General features: G+C 41.9%; 1 protein-coding gene across 2 annotated transcripts in view; it reads left to right on the forward strand.

Annotated features, from left to right (window-relative positions):
- Positions 1 to 1,154: 1,154 nt before the first annotated feature.
- The window catches only part of LOC117522591 (ADP-ribosylarginine hydrolase Tri1-like), a 48,629-nt gene continuing 24,184 nt past the window's right edge, over positions 1,155 to 25,599 (forward strand). The window contains exons 1-7 of one of the 2 annotated variants that reach the window (XM_034184039.1): positions 1,155 to 1,283; positions 8,362 to 8,445; positions 8,566 to 8,946; positions 10,526 to 10,693; positions 11,162 to 11,302; positions 11,600 to 11,743; positions 13,142 to 13,296. In XM_034184039.1, coding sequence (XP_034039930.1) covers positions 8,395 to 8,445; positions 8,566 to 8,946; positions 10,526 to 10,693; positions 11,162 to 11,302; positions 11,600 to 11,743; positions 13,142 to 13,296 — 1,040 coding nt within the window. In that variant the 5' untranslated portion in view covers positions 1,155 to 1,283; positions 8,362 to 8,394. Of the gene's footprint in view, positions 1,284 to 1,594; positions 1,680 to 8,361; positions 8,446 to 8,565; positions 8,947 to 10,525; positions 10,694 to 11,161; positions 11,303 to 11,599; positions 11,744 to 13,141; positions 13,297 to 25,599 lie in introns of those variants that run through there. The other variant, XM_034184047.1, reaches the window with a different exon arrangement.

The raw sequence follows: 25,599 nt of genomic DNA on the forward strand, positions 1-25,599 counted from the left end.
CAAGAGATTATTTAAAAAGAATATTATACGAAAGTATTACAGTGAAGAAAATATGATTTGAATTATAGGTATTGTTTAATTGTGGACAAATATGCATATATGTGTGGACATGTATGTATCATGTGTTTGTGAGAGTGTATGAATACGTGAGTCTGTGTCTGCATAGTGATATGTGTTTACGAGTCTGTGAGTATGAGTGAATATAACTTTGTGGTATAAGGGGTGGGCGTGATAAGCACTGTTCAACCCACTCCCTTTCGGACACATGGGGTTTGTTTTTTGGTTAATATTATTGTTATTATGTTATATTGGTTTGTTTATTGTTTTTGTTAAATTGCTATATTATTAACACGTGTGCCAAATAAATAAACTCATTCATTCATTCTCCTCCAAGCTGTGTTCTTCCCTCCACTGTCACTCCATCATAGCTTCATGATGAAGTTGTATAGAGGAGGATTTTCTTTAACCAGAACATCTGGTGCATCTCAGATGTACCTTCTAGCAAATTGTAGCTTAACTTTCAGGTCTTCTTTTTAAGAAAATCCTCCTCTACACCACTCCATCGTGAAACTGTATAACTGGAGATACAAAATGCAAAGCTTGCACTTTGAACAATTTGTCCAATCACAGCCACACAAGCCTATAACTTCTTCTGTGTTGTCTTGGTCGCTTTTTCACTCTTCTCAAGAACTATCCACTGTGAATTCTGTGATCCCTGGAGCCAGAGCTGCTGAACGCTAATATAACTTTTTCCCAGACGGACTGCTGGCTTGAATAACGCTCTTCTAATTCATAAAACTGCATTTCCTCTCGGTGCTGTCATCAAATCAGAGTAAATTTTTTTTTTTTTTTTAATCTGACCTGTCGGCAGCACACAGAGTAAATCAAGTTTACAAAACTCCATGGATTAAAAGGTCTTCAACTTCAAAATTCACCCCAACCAGTTATCATGGAGGCGTAAACTATCTATAGATACCAAAACTGTTTTTGTACCAGGCTGTAAGCAAGTCCCTTCAGCTAGAGAAATGTGGCAGGAGTGGGATTTGAAGCCAGAACCTTGTGTACTAAAACCAAGTGCACTAACCATTTGGCCACCACCCTGTGCCAGGCTGTAAATATTATTAGTTCTGCTCTAAATTTGGGCAGTTTAACACAGAGTTCAATGGGAAAGTGCTCTGTTTTGGAGTCAGCCTCAAGTGGCCAGTCAAGGTACTTCAAGAAATATGACTTCCGCGTTTGGATCAAAATTCAGTCTGTTGTGTTGCCGCTTGGTTTGCAGTCAGGTCAGTAATCAGCACACACTACATGACTGCGTCAAGAGTCGGTTTGAAAAATTCAAACATGTTTGACTGACTGCCATTGAAGTCGGGTTTGTTTCCTCACTCGAACACACGCGCAGATTTGTGTGCAAACTAACCACTCAGGCTAACACTGACTGCCCGAATAGTCTGTAAAATCGGGCAAAATATCTTCTTGTGCGTCCTCAGTTTAAGATACGAGACAGTATCGTTTGCTCGGGAATACATTCAACATCAACTGGTGTCTGTAATCTGACTTTGCGGGTGATAGAATCCTTTTTCACTAACGCACGCCGTTTCGGCCTAGATGGGGATAGAATTTACCCGTGGACTCTAAAGATTAAAAACTTTTCACAAACAGCAACGGTCACAGTGAACCAGGTACCACAACTGGGCTTCGAGCCTCGTTAGGCGGATTTCTTCCGCCTAATGACAGTCCGAAAGACGTCTTCAGCCGCCGCGGAGCTAAGCTAGTGCTATCTGCCCGACACGATGATGTCTAAATCCACTGAACTAAGGAGCTGCTTTATTTTAAGAACACGGCTCTCTAAGAGCTCTTTGTGCAACTTATTTTAAAGGTTTTGTGCACTCAGACTAACCGTGTAGCGACAGCTAGCGCGAGCGAGAAGCTAACCACTCCTAGGAATCACACAGGAATTAATGATCTGAAATTCGTAGCTTTTGTACTAAAAGACTAACAAAGGTTATACAGCCGTAACTAAAGTAAAACAAACGATTACAAACTTGTAGTAAATTGTAGAGCGCCGTTCAGTCTGGACGCTGAGGATCAGTCCATCTGGGAAATACATCCGACGGAAAACAGGCAGCAGCGGTTTGTATAATAGAACTGTGATCATAGAAATATAATCTACTAGCGCCTTGCCCGTGGGGATCCACGGGCTCTAGATTGGGTAGTGTTTATAAAATAGGTAGCTGACAATTTTCATCAAGGGTGGCGATAAATTGTGCAAAGTTTCTATAATGAATAGGAAGGTGGTGAGTCCAGAATGCTTTTAGAACCTTAGACCTCCACTGTTTTTAGAAGAACTCCGACCTTTTATTTCCTGTTAATGTATTTTTTCTGTTAATTTACTTTCTTAATGCATTTATAAATTGTTTAGGTTCTTATCATATGCACACTATTATTATTATTATTATTATTATTATTTTATTTTTACTTCTATTTTGTAATTAGGTTTAAAATGGACCACAATGGAAATACGTGTTTCCACTGTCTTGTGTCATCCATGTAGTTTTAACTGACAGTGAGGCAAATAAATATTTGATCCACTGTCGATTTTGCAACATTGTATGATTAAAAAGATAATTTGCATTTTATTGCATAAAATGAGTATTGCACACTGCAGCAGGGGTTTTGGTCCACTCCTCCATACAGTCCTTCTCCAGGTCTTTCAGGTTTAAGCTCCCTCCAAAGATTTTCTATTAAGTTTAGGTCTGGAGACTGGCCAGGCCACTCCAGGACCTTGAAATGCTTCTTACAGAGCCTCTCCTTAGTCGCCTTGCCTGTGTGTTTGGGGTCATTGTCATGCTAGAAGACCCAGCGATGACCCATCTAGCAATGCTCTTACTGAGGGAAGGAGGCTGTTTGCCAAAATCTCACAATACATGACCTGATCCATCCTCCCTTCATCATCTTTGTGGTCTTTGTGAGTCAGACTGAAAGTTCAGCATATAACCATCCCTACTGACTACCTATGAATTTACATTTTCAGTAGCCCTCCAAATAACTTTGTAATACATTTAGCTGAAAAAACAAAACAAAAAAAAAAAACAATTCAACACAAAAACATCACTGCATTCCCATTTGTATAAAAAGAATTTCATAGAATCTCCTGACTGTGGTTGTGATCTTCCTGAAAATCCAAAATATTCTAAAGCCAGAACTGCATTAATTCAGGTCCTGGTGTCAGTATCAGCACTGACTTTGAAAAGAATACTAGTCTGTTCCACTCTGTTCATAAGTACATCAGGGAAACTGGCAGGTTTTTCTTCTAGTGTAAAGGATCATGAGTGATAGATAATACTGTTAATTATTATATGGAACATGCAAAGCACTGCATCACCCTTTGTTGACTTTTTGTTTGTTCCTTAAATGCTTCCTACATTACCTGTATGGTACTGAGGCTATAATTGCCTTCAATAAACATGTTTAAAGCACCACGAAAACTCCCGTTAACTACCGTCCTGGAATTTCTGTAGTTTACATTTTACTGGAAAGTAGAAGCACTCAGAGAGTGCAAACCTCCGCCAAGGCCATGGGGTCACTGACGTGGAATCATTGCACCTAGAAAAGTCTAACAATGATGTTTGCTCAGTAGTAAAAAAGTTTCATCTGCTGTGACTGGACAGCATGTATCCTTAGCGCTTGGCATCACAGTTTATTGCAACTTGCACCTTTCCCAGAAGCTACTGTCATCTGAGCACTGTTATTGATATTGCATGTGCTTATAGACAAAAACAAATAACAGACAAAATTCAATTCATTATTCAACTAAACTGCAAATATATGAATTTTTTAACATTTATGAAACACTTCTCTAAACAAGGCCATAGGGTCACTGACCCTAAAGAGATTCCCTCCTTGGCACAGTGATCTATTCAACAGTTCAGAGTTACAACCAAAACTATGATACATACACTTTTCTTTCCTTTATATTTGACATCCTTGACCATGAAAACATACCACTAGAACTTGGAATCACTTTTATGTCTTTATTAGTTCAAAAGTTATTGTATAAAAACAATTTTTCGGTAATGGCGGTTTTCTTCTGGATCTAGCTCCATAACATTTGAAGCTACATCAAATCTGATAACACCTTACTGAACCAGTACAGATTCAGCTACAATTTGGTGTTAGTTGTGCATCTCTAGTTTCATTTGTCACCTCACACTGACACATTTTCTATTTTCCCTATATTTTTGAATATTCTGGATCACCAGATCCGGAATCCGGATCCGATCATCACCAGACTTTGTTGTTTGATAGAACATTTGACTGTGTTACACCCTAATTTTTTTCAAGCCTTTCTGCCTTGTTTTTGTGGAGTTAGAAACCAGAATGTCAAAATTCCCCCTATCCCGCAATGGTGAAGAATCCTTTAAAAAATTCCTGGATCCGGATCGTGATCCAGATCACCACTAAAATTTAATCACTTTTTCCTCTTGTCATTTCCAACCACTCCACAAAATTTCATCAAAATCCGTTCAAAGCTTTTTGAGTTATCCTGCTGACAAACAGACAGCCAAACAAACGCGACCGAAAACATAACCTCCTTGGCGGAGGTAAAAATACACGTATCAGCAATAAGACACTAAGTGCATTTAGGTCAAAAAGGGTGTGGTTCAGATGATCTGACCACCACTTAAAAAGACGGTGGAAAAAATTCTACTTCAAGTCTTTCGAAAAAAAAAAACAACAACAACAACAAAAAACCCCCAGAAAAATAATTTTTGACCCAACTGATCTAATTTTTCTATACCTGTATATCATAGTTGAGTGCACCTTTTTTGGTCTTTGTTAATGCAGTATTGTATATAAATCCCCTTGTTAGGTGTAGAATTTATTGCAGCTACGCCAATCAACAGGGTGTGTGATGACTTAATTGAAGCTGGTGCTTATAAGCCTCCAAAACATCGTTCCAAATTACAGAAAAGTTGGACACTCCCTGCTGAATGGATACCTTCAATATCAAAGAGAGCCCTGTTCAACTTCTTTTTTTCTTTTTTTTCTTTTTTTTTTAAGTTAGCACACTCCTGGTCGGCATGGCAAATTGGTCTCAGGTGAGGGGCCAGACTAAGAATGGTTCACAATGACCCCATGAAAAAACAAGGAAGAAAAAATGTGACCCAGTCCGGAGGAACCTGGGGCCCCTGTCTGGAGCTGGGCCTGGACATAGGGCCTGTCAGTGAGTGCCTGGTGGTCGGGCTTGCCACAGAGCCCGATCGGGCAAAGCCCAAAATGGCAACGTGGACTTCCCATCTTCATCTAGGGGCTCATCACCCGCATTGAGAACAGCTGGGCTTGGGTGGCATGGGTGGCAGTGAAAGTCGAGGGCCTAGACAGACCAAACATGGGTGGGAGAGGCTAGCTCTGGGGGTGTGGAACATCACCTCGCTGTGGGGGAAGGAGCTGAAGCTACCACTTAGAGCTGGTGAGCCTTGCCTCCATGCACAGCCTCAGCTCCAGAACCACTCTCTGGACCTTATTCTTCTCTGGAGTTGCCCAGGGCATGATGGGCTGGGCGATTGTGGGAATACTCACAAGCCCCCAGCTGAGCACTGCTATGTTGGAGTTTACCCTGGTAGATGAGAGTATCACCTCCCTGCGCCTTTGAGTGTCACTCATAAAAATGCTTAAAATCTCTTAAGTAAAATGTGTGATTTAGTTTTGGGGAGTTTGGTATTTCTGATCACTGCAATTGCACAATGGTCACTCGAATCATTCCCAAATACTCCAACATCAGAATACTTGTGGGGGGCATTTCTTAATATTAAATGGAGGAGCGATGTTAGAAGATATTTAGTATTGGGTCGAGTTGGACTGTCTATTGACTGACTTAGTTTCAGTGAGTCACAGATGGATTTTAGATTGTCTGAGGCTGAAGACAACCAATCAAGGTTTAGATCCCCCACTAACACAAGCTCACCTGGGCTTAGCCCTGAGATACAATTATTTAAAGAACGTAGAGCCTCACAACAGACCTATAACAACCCATGACTGTGAGGGACTGTCTCTGCTGAAATTCAAGTTTCAATGCCAAAAATTCAAACTATTTGCTAATAGACACTGATGAAAGGAGAGTCACGTTAAACATCTTTTTTTATATAAATGGCTACACCTCCATCTTTCCTGCAAAGATCACAATGGAAAACATTGTAACTGTTAATAGCAATATCATAATCCGAGACTGATTTGCGCAACCAAGTCTTGGACAACACAAGGATATCAGGTTCCATGATTTCTACTCAAATTTGCACTAAATCAATTTCAGGAAGTAGGCTCCAGACATTTACATGTAAAAGGCTGAGGCCTGATCTGGCTCTGAAACTGTCAGGGGTATTTTTATTTTTCAGAGAGGGTATGGGACCTGGGTTAGGCTGAACATTGCCAGACAGTCAAAGAAAAATAAAAAATAAAACATTCCTATGGAAGTAAATCTGTGCCATCAGAGTTAGAATTTTTAAGGTTGAATTTCTGTTAGCATCAAAATCAGAGTTTGAAGTTGAATTTCTAAGATTGAATTTGCTTAGTATCAAAATATTCAGCCTCAAAAACTTCAACCTAAAAAAAAAAAAAAAAAATTCAATCCCCCCCAAAATGTTTCAACCACAAAAAAATCAATCTAAATAAAAATAGAAAAGCATCCAAGGTTCAGCCAACCACATGTTCCTCATTGGTCATGACACCGAGACCAAATCGAAAGAAGAAGAAGATGCAATACATTGCTGAACGTTGGATGATTAAGACAGAGATGGATTGCTTCTTCCTGCTTTTCTTTTCTTTTTTTTTTAGGCTGAATCTTTTTTTTTTAGGTTGAATTTATTTTTAGATTGAAGTTTTTGAGGTTGAATATTTTGATGCAAAACAAATTCAGCATTAGAAATTCAACTTCAAACTCTGATTTTGATTCTAAAAAAATTTAACTTGAAAAAATTCAAATTCAAACTCTGATGGCACAGATTTTCTTCCATACATTTCCACTTTACATTAAAAATTGTGTCCTTATCATTGATATTGGAGATTTCCAGGTCAATGAGTGAATCTTGTGTGTATAATAATGTGCTGCAAGATGGACATCAAAGAAAGAAGATTTACTCATTTTAATCCCATCAAATAGCAAGACAGGATAACAGTGGATGTGAAGCCACTTGATCATCAGCTGATAATAACCAGGTACAAGTCCCTGACCTGGAAAGATCCAAAGATGGATGGGGACGTGCCCATGCACCCCTTCACCCCTCCACTGCAGTTCAACAATACCGACCCACGCAAAACACATCAGAAGAGGTAATATAAAAATAAAATGCATTGTTTCTGTCTGTAAAGAAAAAAAATGTGAGAAAAAATATAATAAACAATATGGAGACGTTCAGAGCAAAACTAGCGGCTGTGTTTCAGTCCACCTGGCAACAGCGGCTGAGAGAGTCCCGCCGGATGCCCTTTTGAGACAACTCAATATTACAATGGAGAAATGTGGCGGGGGTGGGGTTTGAACTGGGAAGCTTCTGCACTGAAACCAAGTGCACTAACCACTGCTCTTTTTCTAGGAATAAAATAAAATCTCTAAATTTCGCTCTTGATATCAAAAGAATAAGTCACTGTGATGATTTGATAATACTTGCCAGTATTCCGCTGATTGGATGCCTGATGTGGATTCAGAATTTCAGCTTCACAAAATTTCATTAAAATTTGCAGAGAATAATTTTGCAAGTTGAAAAAAATAGTCTTTTCTGTTTCTGTGCTGGGGTACATCATCCATCTGTCTGATAGACTTGATTATTTTAGAATAATTATACAGACAATAACTTATCTACCTTACTGCATACTGGCGTCCACAGATGAGTCAAGCTGACCAACCGATTGGCCGGATCCACAGATGAGTTCCAACATAAACGTTTGAAATCGGGTTACTGACATTTATGCAGTTTGTTGCAGGTCTTGATAACTAACAATTTGGCAGTTGTCGATATTTAAACATTCTCAAGCTTTATTTGACCAACAATTCATGATGATTGCTAAATAGTCAAATATTTATCAATGCATACTAACATTTCTGCATATTAAAGTGAGAACAGCAGGGTTTGTTTGACACAGACTGGTTTTATCATAAGTCCATCTGATTTCAATAAAATCAGGAGGGCTGGTGAGAATGTTCTGGGCAGGGTAGGTAAAAAAAAAGAGGCACGTAATAGGAGTGGGGGCTTTTATATGAAGTATATTTTAGGGAAATGAGGTAAAGAAAAATGTAATTTCACAAAAAAATTGAACCCCAAAGTTTGGACAACCTCCGTCCCTAAACTTTGTCTTGCTTCATTCCCACAGGGTGGTATATAGTGGAGCCTGACTCACTTCAGAATGGCCTCAGCAGCACAGGGCTCAGGTCTCAAAGAGATGCCCCAGCCACCACCAGATCAGATCCCGGGAGATCAGATCCCACCAAATCAGATGGTGGCAGATCAGACGTCACCAGACCAGATTTTACAAGATCAGACACCACCACATGAGACACGGTCAGATGAGACACAGCAAGATCAGATCTCACCAGATCAGATCCCACCAAATCAGATGCCGGCAGATCAGACACTGCTAGACCCGATCTCACTAGATGAGACACAGTCAGATGAGACACATCAAGATCAGATCTCACCAGATCAGACACGGTCAGATGAGACACATCAAGATCAGATCTCACCAGATAAGACACTGGCAGATCAGACGCCAGGAGATCAGACACCACCAGATCAGATCTCACCAGATCAGACAATGCCACATCAGACACCACCAGATCAGAGCCCACCAGATGAGACACCATTAGATGACACACCATCAGATCAGATCCCGCCAGATCAAACACCATCAGATGAGATCCCATGGGGCCAGAAGGTGATGACCGTAGGAGACAAACAGGTAGGTCACAAAGCAAAAGTAAGACATCATGAAGTAATTTGTTTCTAAGGGCTTTTCCATATTTGAAAGTGTGGGGGGGTTGGAAGGAACAGAGGGAATGTTTTGAGGTGGAAGAGGCTGAATTCAGAATTCTTTATATATATATATATATATATATATATATATATATATATATATATATATATAAACCCCCACTCCACTGGATTTCTTTTTTGTTTTTTTTGTAATTTATTTTTGTTAGCATTTCGTGCCAAATATATACAGTACATAACATATACTGTCGCCACTAGAAAATAACAGAATCAGAACCAAAACAATCAACACGCTCAGTTGCAACCTCCACGACATGACGTGAAATAAGGGCGTGACATTTGTGGAAGATTTTTTGACAGCAAAAAACATGCTCCACAAAACTCACGAATATCACGCACCAACACGCACTATTAAGAAACCTATTCAGATGCATTAAGTCACGTTAAGAATGTCAGGAATGTGCCAAGAATGACACAAATATGACATTTGTAACACGTCTTGCCTATGTGTAAACGCACCATTACATTCTTGAAAATATCTTGTAGAGCCATGTGTATCTCTCTCCAGAAGTCCTTGATAACCAGACAGTCCCAGAAAACGTGGTGGTTTGCATGTTGGTTACCACAGTTTCTCCAACATATAAGGGAGCTCCATCATAGTGGAATTTCTGAGCAGGTGTAATAAAATATCAAATTTTTCCAGCTGAATTCCCTCCAGATCTGGTAACGAGTACATTTCCAATGTATCTCCACATTGTTGTCCATTCCTCCTCAGATATACTTATTCCTCCTTCTTGCTCCCATTTTTCTTTAATGTATGTAGTTGACTGTGTTTTGAAATAAAAAAAAAAAAATACTGCCATTTATGCAATCTTTTATAATTTTTCAACTATACACAAACTTTGAAAAATATGGACAGAAATTTTGTACCTGTGATCACTATCAACAACTTCTGTTTAATTTATTTTCAAACTTTCGTGTCTCTGAAAAGTATAAAAGATATAACACAATGGTAAAATACCTTTGGCCATATGAGCATGTAATCAATGAAAGACTGTGTATAAAGAATGTGACCTTTTGACCCCTTAGAAAAGGTCAAGTTTAGCCATCTTTCAACTTGTCCAAAGTCTGTGTCCCAAGAATGGTCCCTGTAAATTTGAAGACTCTGGCAGTAATAGGACTGGACTTATGCTGAGCACAGACAGAGGGACGGATGCAAAGTCTTTGCAGTACCCAATGGCCATATTTTGGCCTCGGGTAAAAATCAGACAATCTGATTGTTTCAAAAGATATTCTAATATATTGTTACTGTTTGGTGAAATTGGTGTTTGTATGTTTTTGAGAAGAAGTGTTCTCCAAGTCTTGACTTAAAAGTCCTCCCTAGTCACACGCCATCCCCTCTCTCCATCTTCCACTTTTCCCCTGTTCTTCCCTTCATCATTTTCCACATGCAGCAAAGACTTTCTTCTACAAAACAAGTCCCAGTTGATCATGCTTCTTCCTCATGGAAGCAAACCATTTTTTTTCCACATTTGATATTTTTATAGCTGATTGCGGACGAGGTGCTTCAGCAGCTACCAGCTTCAGGGGATCCATGGTCGCTATCTGGTGGTGATTTCTGGCTAGATCGGGTAAAAGGCTGTATCTACGGCAACTGTATAGGAGATGCCATTGGTCTGCTCACAGAATTCATGATAAAGGATGAGGCGAAAAAGGTAAGGCCTAATCTTTAATCAAAAAGGTAAGACGTACATTTAACAAAAAGTAGGTCTCAGAAATGGACCAAACATCATAATTGGGTAGAAAGAAGCTGTTTGGAAACAGGCAGAAATTAGGTAAACCATTAAAATGTTGACAAAGTCTCAGCCACATGAGTTGCACAGCCAGTACACTCCGAGTGCTGGTTCCAAGCCCGGATAAATGAGTAGGCTTGTGTCAGGAAAGGCATCCAATGGAAAAAAAAAAATCCAAAACAAATATGCAGAGGTTCAAGCTGTTGTATCATGGTGAGAACAGGTGGAGAGATTATGAACAAAAGTACCACCAATATGTGACGAGTCACACTAGTTTTCTACAGGGGACTCCGATTACAACTTGCCCACCACTGTGAGAATGAAAGATAACAGTTTTTTCTGCTTTGTATTGTGTGTTCGTTCATTTCGTATATAATTCTTTCTTTTCAGTATTACAAGAAGCACAAGAAATTGGAATATGTGCACAAAGTTGGTGATTTTCACCGGTGTCGCTGGGAGACTGGGGATTGGACGGATGACAGTGATCAGATGATTCTAATTCTGTTGTCCTCAACAAGCAAATGTGGAGAGGTAGGTTATTAGAAAACCGAACTTCAAATCAGCTCCAGCCACAAATGACGTGAGAGCTTCCTCAGAATTTTGGATGGATCCCAGGTGCTCCTCTGAAAACCATAAGGCCTCAGACTTGATATATTGAGCTTCTGTGGTTACCTCTTGGGCATTATGAAACCTGATGGATCCCACTGAGATCCACCAAAACCTTCAAGTCCTTGAAAATCTATATTGAACAAATTAAACAACAACTACAATAACAAAAAACCATAATAACAAAATGATTTTTGCTGATGAAATTTGTAAACCTGGCAGATTGATCCCAAAGATTTTGCTCAGCGCCTGGATCGCTGGAGATGCCGAGGGTATCCAGAGCTTGGTGATTGTGGCGGTATGGGGATAGGTTCAACCACTCTGGCCGTGCTCCGTCATGCAGACTTCCTCACAAATCCTCACAAGGTCAGTCATCAAAGACTAGAATCTAATGGCTTTAAAGGTCTATATTCTCTGAATAACAGCAAACTTTGAAAAATCTTTGAAGAAACGTTTGTCAGCTGATCTCCAGGAACAACTTTGATTCAAATAATTTTCAATTTTATTCCAAAATTATGATAAATTTTGTCAGAACACCTACGTGCTGTAAGTGTGAATGTTTTAAACAAGTATGAATATGAATTCATGACTCCTGTTTTTGAATCCTCATACATACAACCATTTCTTAGGAGAGACATTTGGAAGTACCACTAACTGTAGGTGGCAGATTTCTCTCGTGTGTGCTATTTCTGATATAGCCAGTGCAGCGTTAGGGCTGAAGGCTGGTGGTATTTCCCCCATTCACCCTATTGACGTATCCCATAATCCCTTGCGCGCCAGAGAGTCGCTGCAGTCAAACAACATAGAGAATCCACATGATGACAATTGGAAATGAATATTATACTACAAAAATTAAATTTTTTATGCTTTTCATCACGTTAATAAGAGACTGCTGCATGATACCCTGAAAACTTGCTAAAATAATTATCACAAATAATTTGTGTCTGCTACGTTTAATCTGTGTGGAATTTAATAAATGCAAACCGAATTTCAGACATATTATATATATTAGTCTGGAACAAAGAGGACAGTGTTGTAAAGAACAATAACCAAGACATTAAAGAGCAAACTTCACTTTATCCCAGAACAACATGATCAGGAAGCAAGTGTAGCTCACAGCAGCTCCCATTGAAAATAACAGAGAGACAGCCTGTGATTCTCGCATGTTTACATCAAATAAACGCAATAACAACGTCTAAAAACCCAGAGAATATATTCATGAGAGTTTTAGGCACAATATAAAAATAGTTTTATGTTGCGATGTTAATGGTGTTGTCCGTGTGCAGCGGCTAAAGTGCAGCGTGATCAGAGCGTCTCAATGCAGTTCTCAATGTTACTGAGATCTCACAGCGTGGTGACCTCTCCAAAGTTTTGTGGGATTTGAAACATCAATAGGGTGAATAGAAATGAACATGATGATCCTTGAGAAAGAATGACCAGCAATCTTAATATTTATGGTGAAAAAAGTGTGGCAAGTGATCTGATCTGTGATGGCCATGTCCAGGGATTCCTGCGACTGTCTTCTCTGGCCTGCCTTTTGTAATTGTAATTGATCATTCTAAGGAAATATGTGCCTTCTTGATTATGTATGCTGTTGCAGGAGTATTCATTTGGATATTGATTAAAAATATGGATCGTTTCATAAGCTTCGGTATTAGATGAATTAATTGTGAAAGAAGCTCATCTGAGAAGTGAAGAACTGTGCCATGGTGAACCTCCTTCCCCTTCAAAGTTTCAAAGTGATATGTTTGGTTTAATTTACAGGCTGCAACTCAGGTTTGGGAGCAGACGGGCCGTTATATAGCACCAAATGGAGGCATAATGCGAACGTCCTTCCTGGGAATCCATCACTATGACAACCTGGCAAATGTTATCTGGAACACATACAGTATTGCCAAAACTACACATGCTGACCCAAGGTAGGTTATTTGGTTATTTTTATAATATGGAAAACATCAATAGGTCCCCCCTCACGTTGTGGTGGGGACCTATTGATGTTGTTCTGTGTGTGTGTGTGTGTGTGTGTGTGTGTGTGTGTGTGTGTGTGTGTGTGTGTGTGTGTGTGTGTGTGTGTGTGTGTGTTACACTTCTCACTTTTCCAGCATGGGGACCTCCAGGCCTCAGTTTATTTCTAGTTAACCAGCTGATTCCAGATTAGGTGTCCTTTCACTTAAAGGAAAATTTAGAAATTCTTTGAAGAAACTTTACTGTATGTTCAGGGTTCCTAATACAATACATTTTAAAACTGGCAAGGTTGACACAATTGAACGCTCATCGCTCACTCATCTTCAACCGCTCATCTGGGATCGGTTAGCGGAGGGGACAGCTCCAGCAGGGGACCCCAGACTTCCCTTTTCCGGGACACATTGACCACCTTTGACTGAGGGATCCCGAGGCATTCCCAGGGCAGTGTGAAGATATAATCTCTTGACTAATCCTGGGTCTTCCCTGGTGTCTCCTCCCAGATGGATGTGCCTGGAACACCTCCCTAGGGAAGCACCCAGGGGGCATCCTTAACAGATGCCCAAACCACCTCAGCTGGCTCCTTTCAACATGAAGGAACAGCGTCTCTACTCTGAGCTCCCCACGGATGACCGAGCTTCTCACCCTGTCTCTCAGAGAGACACCAGCCACCCTCCTGAGGAAGCTCATTTCGGCCGCTTGTACCCGCAGTCTAGTTCTTTTGGTCATAACTCAACCCTCATGACCATAGGTGAAAGTAGGAATGAAGATTGACCAGTAGCTCAAGAGCTTCATCTTTTGGCTCAGCTCCCTTTTCATCACAACAATACGGTAGAGCGAATACGATACCGCCCCTGCTGCAGCGATTCTCCAGCTAATCTCACGTTCCATTGTGGCCTCACTCGTAAATAGGGATGGGTATTGATACGATTTTATCAGTATTGATGCCATTATCAATTCTGCTTATCGATCCGATTCCTTATAGATTCCCTTATCGATACCTCTTGTGAATTTTGTACTAAAAGTAGGCTATGTATTTCATTGAGTCTTAAAGTAAATAAATATGAATTTGGTCACTGTATCCTTGATCTCTGGACATAAATAAAAATAAACAAAACAACGTTTCACTTTGAAGTTATTAATTCCAACTGGACTATCGTTCTAACTTGACTCTGCAGAGAGGCATGCAGCGTTTGGAGCTGTGTGAACAGAACGGAGGACGATTCTCATTTCTTTCGCGCAACAAGACAGGAGTCCCAGTTAGTAACTTTACTCCTCACAAAAGTGACTCTCGTTAAAAAAAAAAAAAAAAAAAAGCTGAAACCCAAAATTACCCCCCAACACCACCCGCACAAAAATGTTTGAATTCTCGAACCTCTGAAATGCAATCTGGGACTATTCCAGACAATAAACTGCAGTGAGTGCAGCATCCATTTTGTTGTGGAAAAAACCCAACTTATTCACTTCCTTATTCAAATTCATTCCAGTAGTATTCTGCTCTTACTAGGATGCAGCAGTTTTCCAGCTTGGCAGATAGTTCTGGAGGAAATCACTGAAGAAATTAACAAATTGAAAATATGGTTTGACCGAAACAAATTGTCACTAAACTTACATAAAACAGAGATGAAGTGGAGGTGTAAGAGTCACTCGGTGTTCACAGGAAACATTTATTTCTGTATGTTCATTGTTAGTTGGTTTTATATTTTCTGTTGTGTTTTTGTTCAGGTTCTTTTTGACTCTTTCTCTAAAATTGTATATAATAACTAATCATTAGGTTAGTTATTATTACTATTATTGTTGTGGTTGCTATTATTATTAATATATAAACAAAAATAAATTTAAAAAATATTACAATTTATAATACATTTGACTCTTTTACGACAACAATCGCTGAGCCATTATTATACAGAAAACATGCACCCAAATTGCTGACAGCTGCAACTGCTTCATGCTAACTTTAATACTGAAAATGCCATAGACATGCTAACGCATTAGCATTGGTCCCCCTTTTTTAAGTTATAAAATACATCTATCAACTGTTTCAGAAGACCATAACAGGTCGGTTTAACATAAAAAAAGGTATATAATACTCACAGACATATGCTCTTTAGGTTTTTAGCAGGGAAAAATTAAGATAAAGTGAAAGAAAAAAATGAATCAATGAAGCAATAGATCAAATCACTGCTTCAGTTGGTTCAAGGTTCAAAGCAAAGCCGCGCTGCAGAAAAGTTGATTACAGACCCGCTGCAGGGTCTGTAATCAATGTAGAGAAATTATCATTTTCCTGACAAACACCCCCAAAAACAACGGCCACTCTGAAGGACCGATAAGGGAATCGTTAAGCAAAAACTTTATTGATGTTGGTGGATCGAATCATTTCTTAACGATACCCGAAAGGAACCGGTTCTCGATACCCATCCCTACTTGTAAACAAGACCTTGAGGTACTTGAACTCCTTCACTTGGGCCAAGACTGCATTCTGCTTGTTTATTTGATCCTATACCAACAAAATTGTTTAAGGATCTTTGGCCCATTCTTGGGCCGACTGTGCTGGAAATTGTTAACCTTTCTCTAAACTCTGGATCTGTTCCAAATTGTTTTAAATCTGCAGTGGTTAAACCACTACTCAAGAAATCTAATCTTGATCCTGGTGTATTGAAAAATTATAGGCCGATATCAAATCTATCATTCTGCTCTAAAATTCTGGAAAAGGTGGTTTCACGGCAGCGTGTGGACTATCTTACTGAGAATGACCTTTTTGAGCCACTGCAGTCTGCTTTTAGAAGACATCACTTCACAGAAACAGCACTTATTAAAGTAGTTAATGATCTTCTGCGAGCAATGGACTCGGATACTACTACAGTATTGGTGTTGCTGGATCTCAGTGCTGCGTTTGACACAGTTGATCATCATATTCTACTTGATAGGCTAGAAAAGTGTTTCGGGATTACTGGAACTGCTCTTGCGTGGCTGACGTCTTATCTGTCTGGTCGTTCCCACTGTGTTTTGTGCAACGACACTACCTCTGACTTTAGGGGCATGAAGTTCTGGGTTCCGCAGGGATCCGTTCTGGGTAGCCTGCTTTTTTCCCTGTATATGGCACCCCTTGGGAACATTTTGCGGTGTTTTGGGGTTGCTTTTCATTGCTATGCTGATGACACTCAGTTGTATATGCCGATAGCTGCTGGAAATCCTGTCCACATAAAATCTTTACAGGACTGTCTCGCAGCAGTGAGAAGTTGGATGTCTAGCAACTTTCTGCTTTTGAACTCTGGTAAGACTGAAATGATGGTTCTTGGTCCAGCAAGACATTGGCATCAATTTGACAATTTGATCAGCTAGCGCTTAGCCTAGGTTCATGTGTTATACATCATACTGACAAAGTGAGGAACCTTGGGGTAATTTTTGATCCTACGTTGTCCTTTGACCTCCACATTAGGGACACTACGTGGACTGCTTTCTTTCATCTAAGAAATATAGCAAAGATTCATCCCATCATGTCTATGGCTGATGCTGAGACTCTGATTCATGCATTTGTCTCTTCTAGATTGGACTATTGTAATGCTTTGTTTTCTGGTTTACCACAGTCCAGCATCAGGGGTCTTCAACTGGTTCAAAATGCTGCTGCCAGACTTCTGAGATGAAGCAGAAGGTTTGATCATATTACGCCTGTTCTGGAATCCCTTCACTGGCTTCCGGTCTCCTTGAGATCGGATTTTAAGGCGTTACTATTGGCCTATAAAATTGTTCACGGACTGGCGCCCCCCTATCTGGCCGGCCTGGTTGAGTCCTATGTGCCGGCAAGGGCTCTGCGTTCACAGGGTGCGGGACTATTGTGTGTCCCGAGGGTGACGAAAAGGTCAGCGGGTTACAGAGCTTTTTATCACTGCGCCCCAGCTCTGTGGAATGATCTGCCTGCACTAATACGACAGTCGGACTCTGTGGAGACTTTTAAAGCCAGGTTGAAGACACATCTGTTCTCCCTGTTTTATCATTAGTATTTTATATGATTGTGTGACTTTTTTTTATTCGTTTTATTTATTTTACTTCTTTTACCTTTTATGGTTAAATTTTTTTATTGTGTTTTAATCTTATTTCATTTTATTCTGCTTTTAAATGTTTATGAAGTCCCTTGAGGCGATTACTCGTGATTTGGCGCTGTATAAATTAATAAATTATATATTATTATTCCCTACCCAGAGTTGGCAATCCATCGGTTTCTTTTTGAGAACCATAGCCTCAGATTTAGAAGTGCTGATCCTCATCCCAGCCGCTTTACACTCGGCTATGAACCTATCCAGTGAGTGTTGGAGGTTACAGGCCGATGAAGCCAACAGGACCATTTCATCTGCAAAGAGCAGTGAGACCCTGAGCCCACCAAACTGTAAACCCTCCTCTCCCCGACTACACCTCAGTATCCTGTCCATGAATATCACAAACAAGATTGTTGACAAGGCGCAGTCCTGGCGGTGGCCAACCCCCACCGAAAATGAGTCCGACTTACTGCCGAGCAGCTGAACACAGCTCTCACTTTATGAGTACAGAGATTGGTTGGCCTGGAGAAGGGACCCCTTCACTCCATACTCCCGCAGCACCTCCCACCTACCCGACAATACACCTTCTCCAAGTACATAAAACACTTGTAGACTGGCTGGGCATACTCCCCGGCACCCTCCAGGATCCTTGTGAGAGTGAAGAGCTGGTTCATTGTTCCACAGCCTGTTCCTCTTCAATCAGAGGTTCGACTATCAGACAAACCCTCCTTTCCAACACCCTGGAGTAGAGACATCCAAGACAGCCCCTCCACACCCAGAGCTTCAACATTTCTGGACGGATCTCAACAACCCCGGGGCCTTGCCCCTGTGGAGTTGTATGACTACCTCAGTGACTTCCTCCAGGGAAAGTGATGGTTATCCTCCATCAGCTTCCAGCTCTGCCCCTATTATAGAGGGCACTCCAGTCTGATGCAGAAGTTCCTCAAAGTGTTCCTTCCACCATGAGATTGCATCCTCAGTTGAGGTCAACAGAGTCCCAACCTTACACAGCTTGGATGGTTCTCCATGGTTTTCCCCTCCTGAAGTGCCTCACTGTCTGCCAGAAGCACCTTGGTGCTGACCGAAAGTCCTTCTCCATGGTTACTCTGAACTCCTCCCACACCTGCTGCTTTGCCTCCCCCACAACAGAGGCTGCCGCCCTTTGGGCCTGTCGGTAACTTACAACTTCTCTGAGATAACATCCTGGAAAGACTATGTCTTCAGTTGGCCTGAATCTGTGACTGTGGGCGATTTCTGGACTTTGGTTGAATGAATGACCCATATTCGTTGTGGAAGATAAGTATGTTCCCTTGATTAAAATGAGCTGTAATTTTACAAGGCTTTTCAAAAGTAAACCGACACTACAATGCTTGGATGCTAATTTTGTCAGTTTCGTGAATTTTGGGTGGCCCTATAGCTTTAAGGCAATTTGGCGACACTGTTATAAACGTTAGTCTCATCACAGATATGTTTTGTAGCATAAAATCACGGCACCTACACTGAGCGTGGTATACCCGGACAAAGACCCAATCACGTTCTTAACGTTTTATATGATCTGACCGTACTAACACAGGTAATGTTAAACTCTTTCATTTGTTCCTCTAAAATATCACAAATATTATTTATTTGAATTATTTATACATATATATTTTTTAAATCGTGGTGTGATTGAGTCAGGTCACAATCTTTATGGTAAAATAATGTAAATGGAATGTACCCTTAATTATCAACGACTGCCGAGGCTCAGTGTTGACATCGCCGCACTGCAGTAGACTTGCCTGGCAGAATCTGGCACACTGCATGAGAAGGATTACACCTTCATCTGGAGGGGGAAGGCCGCAGACGAAACCAGAGAGCATGGAGTTGGCTTTGCATCAGAAACTCTCTGTTGCAGATGATAGAGCCTAGTGAGGATGGAACAGAGCGAATCTACACCCTCCGTCTCCATTTAACCGACGGACCCATCACCCTCGTCAGTGTGTATGCTCCCACCCTCTACTCCCCACAGGATGTGAAGGATGAGTTTTATGACCAGCTGCAGACCGTCATTCGTGGGACCCCCCAGGCAGGAAACTCCGGTGCTACTTAGTGAATTCAACGCCAGAGTGGGCGCTGACCATGACTCCTGGTCCTCCTGTCTTGGGCCGCATGGTGTTGGCAGCATGAACGAGAACGGGCAACGGCTGCTAGAGCTGTGCATTCTCAACGAACTGTGCATCACTAACTCCTTTCAGACCAAGGCACAACACAAGCTGTCGTGGCGCCATCCCCACTCCAAACACTGGCACCAGCTGGACCTGATCATCACACGGCGATGCCACCTGCAGAATGTGTTGTTCACTCGCTCCTACCACAGCGATGACTGCAACACTGTCCACTCCATCGTCTGCTCTAAAATCAGACTGCAGCCAAGGAAGTTGCACTGGTCCAAGCTCCCAGGAAAGCCACATATTAACACCAACTGCATGCGGTCCCGAGAGGTGTCTTGAGTTGTTCTGCCGGTCCCTCAGAGACGCCCTTCGCTCTGACCCACCAGATAGAAATGCACAGCTGAGGTGGAGCTGCCTTCATGACGCCATTCATGACACTGTCTTCCCCGTCTTTGACAAGAAAACTAGGAAGTCTCCAGACTGGTTTGAAGACAACTCCATTGAGCTAACTGCTTTCACTGAGAAGAGGCATGTGGCCGCCCTGGACTACAAGCAGAACCCCTCCCAGACATCACTGTAGACTCTGAGCAGCCAGATGTGAGGTACAGAGGACAGCCAGGCGCTGCGCCAATGACTTCTGGTTACAGCTGTATGAGAGCATTCAGCGTGCAGCTGATACGGGCAACATTGCTGGTGTCTATGATGGCATCAAGAAAGCCATAGGCCCGACCAAAAACAAGACAGTGCCACTCAAGACCACAACTGGCGTGACCATCAAAAACTAGAGGAAAGCAGATGGAGCGATGGGTGGAGCATTACTCAGAGCTCTATAACAGGGAAACCACCATCACCAGTGGCACCCTTGAGGACATAAAGAGCCTCCCCATCATGGACCAGCTGGATGCCGTGCCTACTGTGGAGGAGCTGAGTAAGGCTACCCACCAGAAAAGCACAAGGCATGGACGGAATCCCACCTGAAATCATCAAGTGTGGCAAAGACGCTCTGCTTGACCAGCTGTATGAACTCCTCTGTCAGTGTTGGGAGGAAGGCGAGGTACCTCAGGACATGAGAGACTGCAACATCATTACTCTTTACAAGAACAAGGGGGATAGGAGTGATTGCAACAGTTACCGAGGTATCTCCCTCCTCAGCATCGTTGGCAAGGCCTTTGCTTGGGTCCTCTTGAACTGCCTACAGCAGCTGGCTGACAGAGTGTACCCACAGTCACAGTATGGCTTCAGATCCCAGCGTTCCACAATCGACATGATTTTCTCACTGAGATAGCTGCAGGAGAAGTGCCGAGAGCAGAGGCAGCCCCTTTACATCACCTTTATTGATCTAACTACCTCGCTAAGATTGGATGCCCTCCCAAGCTCCTTAGGTTGATCCAGTATTTCCACACGGGCATGAAAGGCATCGTCCAGTTTGACGGCTCATCATCTGAGGCCTTTCGTATCAACAGCGGTGTGAAACTGGGGTGTGTCCTCACTCCAACATTATTCGGCACCTACTTTGCAATGATGCTGAAGCGGGCCTTTGGCTTGTCGACTGAGGGAATCTGTCTCCACACCAGGTCAGATGGCAAGCTGTTCAGCCTGTCCCAACTGAAAGCAATGACCAAAGTCCACAAGGTTCTCATCAGAGATATGCTTTTCGCTGACGACGGTGCCCTAGTAAGACACTCTAACGAGCAGTTAAAGCACCTCATGGACAGCTTCTCAAGTGCCAGTTCGGGATTTGGTCTGACAGTCAGCCTCAAAAAGACCAATGTGATGGCTCAAGGCGTTGACACTGCCCCACAAATCAGCATCAGTGACTATGAGTTGCAGGTGGTCCAGGAGTTCACCTACCTTGGTTCCACTGTGACTGACAACCTCTCCATGGACCCTGAGATTGGCAGATGGATCGGGCGAGCATCAGTCATAATTGCCAGACTATCAAAGCATGCATGAGAAAAACGCAAGCTGTCAGCACACACCAAGGCTGTGTCCTCAGCAGCTTGCTGTATGGCTGTGAGTCTTGGATCCTGTACGCCAGGCAAGAGCGGACACTCAACACCTTCCACATGCGCTGCCTGTGGCGCATCCTGGACATCAGGTGGTCAGACAAGGTGACCAACAATGAGGTGCTCGCCCGCGCCGGACTCTCCAGTCTTTACACACTGCTTCGGCAGCACCGTCTCCGCTGACTCGGACATGTTTTCCATATGCCTGATGGGAGGATCCCAAAAGATCTGCTCTACGGTGAGCTTGCCTCTGACAGCTGTGCGCAGGGACGCCCCCATCTGCATTTCAAGGACGCATGCAACAAGACATGAAAGCGGTCCAGTTGGACCCCAAAAACTGGGAACAGGCTGTCACAGATAGAGGCAAGTGGTGGAAGGAGCTGCACCAGGGTCTCCAGACTGGCAAAACCAAACTCCAGCAGGAAGCCAACGACAAGCATGCTCTTCGCAAGCTCCACCAGGCTACACGCCCCAGTGATCCGACAACCTTCAAGTGCAGCCACTGTGGCAGAGACTGCCACTCCCGTATCGGTCTCTACAGCCATACCACGAGCTGCTTCAGCTCCAATAGACATCATACGGACCCTTACCAGGCGCATTTCCATGGTCTTCTGAGACCGAAGGATGCCAGAGAATACAGGTAATGTTTAAACTCTTTCGTGTGTTCCTCTAAAATATCACAAATATTATTTATTATTATTTGAATTATTTATACTGTGGAGGCAAAATTTCAAGCGGTCTCTGGCTGTCATGGAAGGAAGAATCAGGAGGTTGACTGTTTGTCAGGATCAACAGGGTTATTATACAAAGTGCTTTGGATACACCAACGAATAACATACAGCAAGCGTCTGTGCATGTGTGTGCAAATCAACACTTAGAGTGCATCCTTATGTACACGTCAGGACAGTGTTCGTGCGCACATTCTCATGAGCTCACCTCCCTAAACTGATACTGGTAGCTATCTGAAAATGACTTCATCTGAAGAAGATGTTTTTGTCTCAAGGCTGCAGTTAGGCGCGATCAGAACGGAATCAGAACAGACTCTGTGTCACTCTGAGTCAGACAGAAACGTGGCTATCAGTCTTTTGCGCAAGCTGCATGAACAGTCTCTGGGTTAAGCAAGGACATTTCACAGTGCATTTCCATAGTAATGAACACAATATGAAATAATAATATAATAATATAATATGAAATAAACATGGCATCACATGGAGACAATTACTTGTATTTTGCTTTCACAATACAAATATAATTTTTTTTAATAGTGGTGTGATTGAGTCAGGTCACAATCTTTATGGTAAAATAATGTAAATGGAATATATCCTTAATTATCATTCTGTTACCAGGTGAGGAGCTAAAAATGGAAAAAAAAATAAGCTGGTTCCACATCGAAATGAGTCGGTTGTTAGATGTCACAGCAGTTACCATACAACATTCAACTCTGGACCAATTGATTCATGGCATTACTTACATTACTCTTTTTGGACCTAACAGTGCTTCCTTTTTGTTGTTTAGTTTTTTGTTTGATTGGAGGGGCTTTTTCTTCATGAATCATCTGAATATTATTACCATAATTTGGCGTAGGTAGGTATTAAAATGTCACTAATGCAAATTGTGAGTCCTAATCAATGACTAGTCAAAAACGTACAGAATTGATAAAGCGCCCTCTGCTGGCCATATCGGAACAGGCATATACTGGCCTCATCGAAACATCTCAAAGTTGAACCTTGCTTGCACTGTAAGCGCAACATATGATTATTATTTGTTGTGTAAATAATGTAATCAACCCTTAAAAATAAACTACAATGTTGTAGAGATGAAATTTTGATTTAAGTTCATTTATCATCAGTGCATCATAAAATCAATCAATCAATCAATCAGTTTTATTTATATAGCGCCAAATCACAACAAACAGTTGCCCCAAGGCGCTTTATATTGTAAGGCAAGGCCATACAATAATTACGTAAAAACCCCAACGGTCAAAACGACACCCTGTGAGCAAGCACTTGGCGACAGTGGGAAGGAAAAACTCCCTTTTAACAGGAAGAAACCTCCAGCAGAACCAGGCTCAGGGAGGGGCAGTCTTCTGCTAGGACTGGTTGGGGCTGAGGGAGAGAACCAGGAAAAAGACATGCTGTGGAGGGGAGCAGAGATCAATCACTAATGATTAAATGCAGAGTGGTGCATACAGAGCAAAAGAGAAAGAAACACTCAGTGCATCATGGAAACCCCCCAGTAGTCTAAGTCTATAGCAGCATAACTAAGGGATGGTTCAGGGTCGCCTGATCCAGCCCTAACTATAAGCTTTAGCAAAAAGGAAAGTTTTAAGCCTAATCTTAAAAGTAGAGAGGGTGTCTGTCTCCCTGATCTGAATTGGGAGCTGGTTCCACAGGAGAGGAGCCTGAAAGCTGAAGGCTCTGCCTCCCATTCTACTCTTAGAAACCCTAGGAACTACAAGTAAGCCTGCAGTCTGAGAGCGAAGTGCTCTACTGGGGTGATATGGTACTATGAGGTCCCTAAGATAAGATGGGACCTGATTATTCAAAACCTTATAAGTAAGAAGAAGAATTTTAAATTTTATTCTAGAATTAACAGGAAGCCAATGAAGAGAGGCCAATATGGGTGAGATATGCTCTCTCCTTCTAGTCCCCGTTAGTACTCTAGCTGCAGCATTTTGAATTAACTGAAGGTTTTTCAGGGAACTTTTAGGACAACCTGATAATAATGAATTACAATAGTCCAGCCTAGAGGAAATAAATGCATGAATTAGTTTTTCAGCATCACTCTGAGACAAGACCTTTCTAATTTTAGAGATATTGCGTAAATGCAAAAAAGCAGTCCTACATATTTGTTTAATATGCGCATTGAATGACATATCCTGATCAAAAATGACTCCAAGATTTCTCACAGTATTACTAGAGGTCAGGGTAATGCCATCCAGAGTAAGGATCTGGTTAGACACCATGTTTCTAAGATTTGTGGGGCCAAGTACAGTAACTTCAGTTTTATCTGAGTTTAAAAGCAGGAAATTAGAGGTCATCCATGTCTTTATGTCTGTAAGACAATCCTGCAGTTTTTTCATTGTTCTGCGTAACAATGAAAATTTAAGCAATGCCGTCTAATAATACTGCCTAAGGGAAGCATGTATAAAGTGAATAAAATTGGTCCTAGCACAGAACCTTGTGGAACTCCATAATTAACCTTAGTCTGTGAAGAAGATTCCCCATTTACATGAACAAATTGTAATCTATTGGAGATTGGCCTATAATTAGCTAAGATAGCTGGGTCAAGTGATGGCTTTTTAAGTAATGGTTTAATTACTGCCACCTTAAAAGCCTGTGGTACATAGCCAACTAATAAAGATAGATTGATCATATTTAAGATCGAAGCATTAAATAATGGTAGGGCTTCCTTGAGCAGCCTGGTAGGAATGGGGTCTAATAGACATGTTAATGGTTTGGATGATGTTGTGAAAGTGTAGTGACACGGACCCACAACAGGGGGCGCAAATGAACGGACAGTAGAAGGAGTCAAATTTGAACACTTTACTGTTGTGAATGCCACAACCATACACAGCAGATTATAGAATGATACAAAGTCAATGGATAAAGGTGTCGTGTGGGCAGGCTCGACGATAGGAGACGTCCGTCTAAAGAAGAACCGGAACCACACGATTTCCTCCGCCACCGAACCCGAAGGATACTGGAGCTGCCAGGTCCCGAATTCCCCAGGTGGCCACCGTCTCCGCGTGTCGGATCTGGTACTGCTGGCGAAGAGCAAAGACAGTCAAGTGTCACCCAGTAACAACAACAGTGAGAATTCCACCTCCACCTCAAATCACACACTCGTACAGCTCCTGTTTCAGCACTTATCTGGAAAGAGTGAGAGGCGAAGACGTCGGCACTCTCACAAACCACCAATCAGCGGACAAGGCTCCACAGGAAAGCGGCTGCAAAAAGAGGTCAGACTAAGATACAGTTTAGTTTATGGCTGAGAATATTACCTCCTTAGAAGAACGATATCTCGGCGACGTGGTGGAGGTGTCATCCTGCTTTTATCTGGGGTGAAGT

The sequence above is a fragment of the Thalassophryne amazonica genome, chromosome 2 (assembly GCF_902500255.1).
Source record: "Thalassophryne amazonica chromosome 2, fThaAma1.1, whole genome shotgun sequence".
Taxonomy (NCBI): Eukaryota; Metazoa; Chordata; class Actinopteri; order Batrachoidiformes; family Batrachoididae; genus Thalassophryne; species Thalassophryne amazonica.